The following is a 5,657-nucleotide window of genomic DNA, read 5'->3' as shown; positions in this document are numbered from 1 at the left end:
GGCGGAGAGCATTGTGAGCTAGACCGATCCATCCAAAAAGAAACATTTGCTGCAAAGGAGATGACCCGGAAAATGTTCACAACTACCCTACACTCGAGCACGAGATTTCTAGTGTAGAATTGATTACGAGCTGACCGACGAACTGTCAAAAAAAGCCACATGGACCAGAGGTATCGATCAGGGATGTTTGTATAGGTTTTGATTCATGAGCTTCCGATCCGCCACAAAGGCCAGCACGAACAAAAGTTGTCGATTAGGAGTGTTGTCACGCGTCTGGCATCAGTGTAAAGGGTGGAGGTAGCGGCGATCGCTACATAATTGATCTACGGAGTACCAAGAAAACGAACACTGCCAAGGGCTTTGCTATTCAGATCTGCATCTTGTCTGAGTCGGCACAACAACGTGGCGGGCAGACTTGCTTGCGATATGACGGCGTGCCTTAGATGAAGATGCTCTAAATGAGTGAATCCTAGCAGTCCTACTGGTGATTTATCTCTCAATGCTGTCGGGCTTGATCTTCTTGACCTACCTACAAATCATACAACACTGTACGAAGTGTCGGCTGGTGAAGTCGAGAATGTGAGCATGTCTCACAAATGGTTCGATCTAGTCGATCAATAAACCCGACCGAGGAAGGAGCAGCAGAGAAGTTAGGGTGCATAAGCAAAACACAATGACTTCAAGTAAGGCCTCGTGTTTCTTCCTCGCTCGGAGTAATCCAACGCATTGAGGTAGGACAAAGAACAACGGTCTTAGGCTTGTGGAGAGCCGAATCGAGTGTTGCGCCGGGACCACGAATATAGACTGGATTGCAGGCACACCTTCGGTGGAGAGTGTTGAGCCGGAACCAAATGCAACAAGAATGGGAATCTAGCAGTCTGGTCACTCCAAGAGAGTCAGGTGTGCCAGCAGCAAAATCAACCATTGAGATGTCAGGCGTTCGAGTACTCAGGTCGAGACTCCCGTGCGGAGGCACAAGCAAATTTCAAGTCTCAAGCACCTGACACTGGAGCCGAATCGGTCAAAGTAGGATGGAAGAGAAATACCCAAATCATCTCCAGAAGCAATCGGGACTACATGCCCAGAGCCTGCACCAACCTTCCATCAGAGGAAAGCCTCATTCCAACCAGAATCAAGTTGCCGTTTCTCGCCTGGAGATCTCAGAACTTGGTATATAGAAAAGAAGCTGACAGTCACAACCATTGATGCAGAAGCGCATCAATACCATTTCACGCATTGGCACCCTCCTTGGCTCAGGTGAGTGCCTAGATCCATAGAGGGGCAATGCCTTGCAAATAATATTCGGCCAACCACCAGTCTGCTCCTAGTCATGACAGCAAAGCAATAGTTGGCATAGCTAGCGGAGGTAAAAAGGCGGTCACACTGAGCTATGAGGTCGAAGGAAGTCTGCATGGCAAGTTCGTCAGGCACCTCGACCGCATGGTAGCAAGAGCTTGCTACCGTGTGCTTTGCGCCGAGTTCACACCTTCTCGTGGTGTAGAGCGTCAGTACCTGGCGTGACATACAGTCTTAGTCGGAGAAGCCAAGATGAACTCATGTATACAGCTTGAGAACATAGAATCAAGGCAGCAAGATCAGTGCCTCAACAATCTCTTGTCTGCTTTGGTGGTGAGCAACTCAAGTCGATGTCATGTAAGGAGGAAAGGACTCGTTTGAGTCTTGTCTTGCTCTTCTCGCAACATATGTCTCATCCTCACATCCTTCTTTCGTCCTTTGCATGATTACAGCGGGGCCCTGCCTGCTCGGCAAGCTCCAGGTGCTGTAAGCATTGCCCTTGCAAGTAAGACGCATACAGCAACAGGCATGGTCGATCGATTTTTGCTGCAGCAACAATTTAATGTTTGAGGGTGTCGAGACCGCAGGTGCTTGTTGCACAACGCACAGGAAGCTATTTAGTTTGCATAGTTGTAGACCAACCTCGATTCAGGTTGCAGACACAAGTAGTCCGCCTTGACGTTCGTATTCGTTAAGTATCGTTACTTGCAGGCTGGACAAAGTCAATCAAATGCAAGCGAGATAATAGTTACCATAAATCCAAGGGGGCCGTGCACCTGCAGACAGAACTTCTTGTTTCAGCCCGGTACGCTGACAGAAAGTCCAGACATTACAAGGCGAATCACTACAAGATACACTCCTTACTGCGTAATAAGCCCAGCAACACAACTGTCCTTGCTACGTCAGTTTCTTATTGCGCGTCTTTCTGTTCGTGTGCTTCCTCACCATGATTTCGTTGCGGACGCGGGCTAGGCGAAGATCTTGAGAACAGCTCACATCATGGCCATCAAACGCATGTCTCGCGGACGAGGGGGCATCACAACCCTGCTGGCCTTCGTACTATTTGTCGGGGTTCTACTTTTCATCTTCACACCCTCCTCAGATCCAGAGTCCGTAGCAACCCGACAGAGGATATCCGATGCAGCCGCTGCCAACCCTCTATCACCACCAACGTCCGCCTTTCGCAAATCGTCAAATCCCAATGGACGACGCTCACCTCCTCCCGTCGTTCATTACCAACTGAATAACCTTACGTCGACTGCGAATCCCATAGCCAATAAAGAACGAATCCTCATCCTAACCCCTACAACCAAGTTCTACCAAGAATACTGGGACAATATTCTCAAATTCACTTATCCACACGAGTATATCTCGCTAGGCTTCATCATACCAAAAACCACGGATGGCAACAAGGCGACAACAGAGCTTCAGAGAGCCATTGCCAAGACTCAATCAGGACCTGAATCAGACCGATTTCAAAGCATCACAATTATTCGACAAGACTTCGAACCACCGCTGACTTCCCAGAGCGAAGCTGAACGCCACAAGATGGAAAACCAGAAAATACGGCGGACATCGATGGCGCGAGCTCGGAATTCGCTCCTTTTCACAACCCTGGGTCCTCATACCTCGTGGGTCCTATGGCTTGACAGCGACATAATCGAGACCCCTCCGGGGCTGATACAAGACCTCACATCATTCGACAAGCCAATAATCGTACCTAACTGCTTCCAACGTTTCTACAACACCGACACCAATGCCGAAGAGGTCAGACCTTATGACTACAATTCATGGCGAGACAGCGATACAGCACAAGAGCTTGCAGCAAAGATGGGACCAGATGAGATTCTGCTGGAGGGATACTCAGAGATGGCCACGTATCGTACACTAATGGCACATCTGGGAGATACAGATAGCCGAAGTGATCAGCGAAAGATCATGCCGCTCGACGGTGTGGGAGGAACAGCTTTGATGGTTAAGGCTGAGGTACACCGGGACGGAGCTATGTTCCCGCCGTTCCCCTTCTATCATCTGGTGGAAACGGAAGGATTCGCAAAGATGGCCAGGAGATTGGGTTGGGAGAGCTGGGGTTTGCCGAATTATTTCGTGAGTGCCTTACGCTGGGTTATAATTGAAAGGCTTCTAACAAATCGTGCAGGTGTATCATTACAATGAGTAGAGCTACAGTGCTCCCTGGTGCTATGTGGCTCTTATCCGGCATAAAAAGAGTCCCTTTTTGATCATTTTATGAGTGGAGCGAACGTAGAGAATTGGGATATGTGCATAAGATTGGCGTTGGGTTGACATGTCTGGCGAAACAGCACAGCATAGCCAGTTCAGGAGCATTGTGTTAGCCAAGAAGGCTGCTCATTTCGGCTTCCTAACCTCCTTTCAGAGACGTGTGTGCTTGTCAACTCTTGGTTGTCGACAGCGTTGTGAATCAAACTACTATGGCTTCTACCAAAGAGCCCTCCTCCCTCCTATCCCTCCATTTCATAACCCTCCTCCCGATATCCGCCTCTGTCTGCTGCATCGGATTCAGCCTCCTATCCCTCGCCATAGCCCCAGTATTATCTCCATACTTCGCCACCAAGGTCGCAATCCACTCCTCTTCCCTCTTACTCTGCTGCCGCGGCCGTTTCCTCTTCGCCAACTGTACAGCCTCTTCGGCAGCCTGTGCTTCCAGCGCCGCAACCACATCTGTAGCTGGTTCTCTCCTCCTCGCCCGGGTAGGGTCTGCAGTCGCGGCGTCTTCATTCTCGCACCCAGAATCCGAATTCAGCGGATCATCCAATCTCTTCCGCTTATGCCTCTCATCCAAGCCATCTGATCCAGACTCCGGGCGTATGACCCGCAATATCCTCCCCGTCTCCGGATCCCTCTCTACTCTAACCTCTCCCGGCACGAGCTTCGTAGTCCTCTTCCTCCCCGGCATCGCCAACTTATCCACCTCCTCCTCCTCACCCCCATCTCCACTACCTACAACACCAGGCCCCGCACGCTTCACCTTCTTCTCCACGCCCCCAGTCGCAGCACGCAGTCTCGACGTGAGGCCCAACCTCTGGTAGTTCTGCAGAAGAGTGAGGTCGCGATCCCTAAATCATACCGTCCGTCCTACTTCAGCTTCAAGTCTGCCAGATGTGATAAAGAGAGAGAGAGAGGCAAAGACGGGGCACCATTGGCATACCAATTCTCAGCGACCACGGCATTTCCTAGGAAATTGACTTTCTTCTTGCCGTGTTTGGTGCGGCCGCGGAGGCTGGGTTTGGTTTTCGGGATGGAGGACCGCTTCTTGGCTTTTTGTCGCTCTCGGCCCATGTTTTGGAGGTCTGGAAGGGGGATGTAGGAGGTGTGGGAGGGATGGAGTGGGGGGGAAGAGTGCCGGAGGGTGGATAGCGGGAGAACAAGACTGTTGAGTGAGTGAGTGAGTCAATGGTTTGGTGGGTGGAAACGAGGTAGAATTTTTGGATTGTTTTTTTTGGGGGAGCATTGGGCACCGGGATCGATTGGTACATATCTAGCTTGGCCTCGGCTGTGAACTTGAACGCCAGGACAACTTAAAGGGAAACGGACTGCTTTCTGGTTTTACCAGGCTTAACTACATACTAACGTACACTACCACTTGGCGGGCCACCCCACTTACCGGGCCAATTTCTGCACACCAACGCGCAGGCATCCTCATATTTCGAACAGCTATAGCTCCACCAATATAGCTCCAAATGGACTCAGAGAAGGAGCATTTGATTCAGAATGCATCAAATAACGTTGATCCAGGGCTATTTAGCTCAATTCGCAAGGCTGCGGATTACTACAACGTGCCGAAATCCACCGTGGCCTATCGACGCGCAGAATGACCCTCTAGGGCAGAAACCGATCGTATTTCGTAACGCCTCTCAAAACAAGAAGAAAAAGTGCTTATTCAGTATTTTTGAGACCTATAGAGGCAGTATCTATGCCTAAATTATGCTTAAATTTATCGAATAATCACTAAATTGCTATAAGACAAAGAAGATAAAATTTAACTAGGCAAACACTATCCCTTGTGACCCTGAATATCCTTGTAATAAGCATCCTTCCTTATAGAGCTTAGTGTTAAGGGGTACCCGTGTTTAGTGTTGAGGTTATTCTGCAGCCTTGGCATAGGGAAGATCAAAATAGTTGAAATTGTGCTATAGCCTTAGCGTTATGAACATCAAAATTGTTAAGATTGTGTTATAGCCTTAGTGTTAAAAATACTAAAAGTAAATAATAAGAATAAACTAAAATTAGTTATATTAGACTAATTACTAAAGCAAATAAATTATAATTAATATTATTAAATAGCTTTAATAATTCTTTATTTAAATATCTAGGTTTTATAT

The 5,657-nt window shown here is 48.6% G+C and overlaps 2 protein-coding genes across 2 annotated transcripts; one reads left to right on the top strand and one right to left on the bottom strand.

Moving 5' to 3' along the window:
• Window positions 1–2,295: 2,295 nt before the first annotated feature.
• EPUS_09361 (Mannan polymerase complexes subunit MNN9) lies at window positions 2,296–3,475 on the top strand (the record flags this gene model as incomplete). Its single annotated transcript, XM_007803392.1, has 2 exons — window positions 2,296–3,402; window positions 3,455–3,475. 2 exons carry the CDS (start codon window positions 2,296–2,298, stop codon window positions 3,473–3,475), a joined length of 1,128 nt encoding a protein of 375 aa, XP_007801583.1.
• Window positions 3,476–3,736: 261 nt separating this feature from the next.
• Window positions 3,737–4,614, bottom strand: EPUS_09360 (uncharacterized protein; the record flags this gene model as incomplete). The annotated part of the gene is made up of 2 exons (XM_007803391.1): window positions 3,737–4,391; window positions 4,484–4,614. The coding sequence occupies 2 exons, from the start codon at window positions 4,612–4,614 to the stop codon at window positions 3,737–3,739; spliced, it is 786 nt and encodes a 261-aa protein (XP_007801582.1).
• Between the last annotated feature and the right edge of the window lie 1,043 nt (window positions 4,615–5,657).

This window comes from Endocarpon pusillum (genome assembly GCF_000464535.1).
Source record: "Endocarpon pusillum Z07020 unplaced genomic scaffold scaffold2216, whole genome shotgun sequence".
Lineage (NCBI taxonomy): Eukaryota > Fungi > Ascomycota > Eurotiomycetes > Verrucariales > Verrucariaceae > Endocarpon > Endocarpon pusillum.
This window is presented reverse-complemented; position numbering and strand designations above follow the sequence as displayed.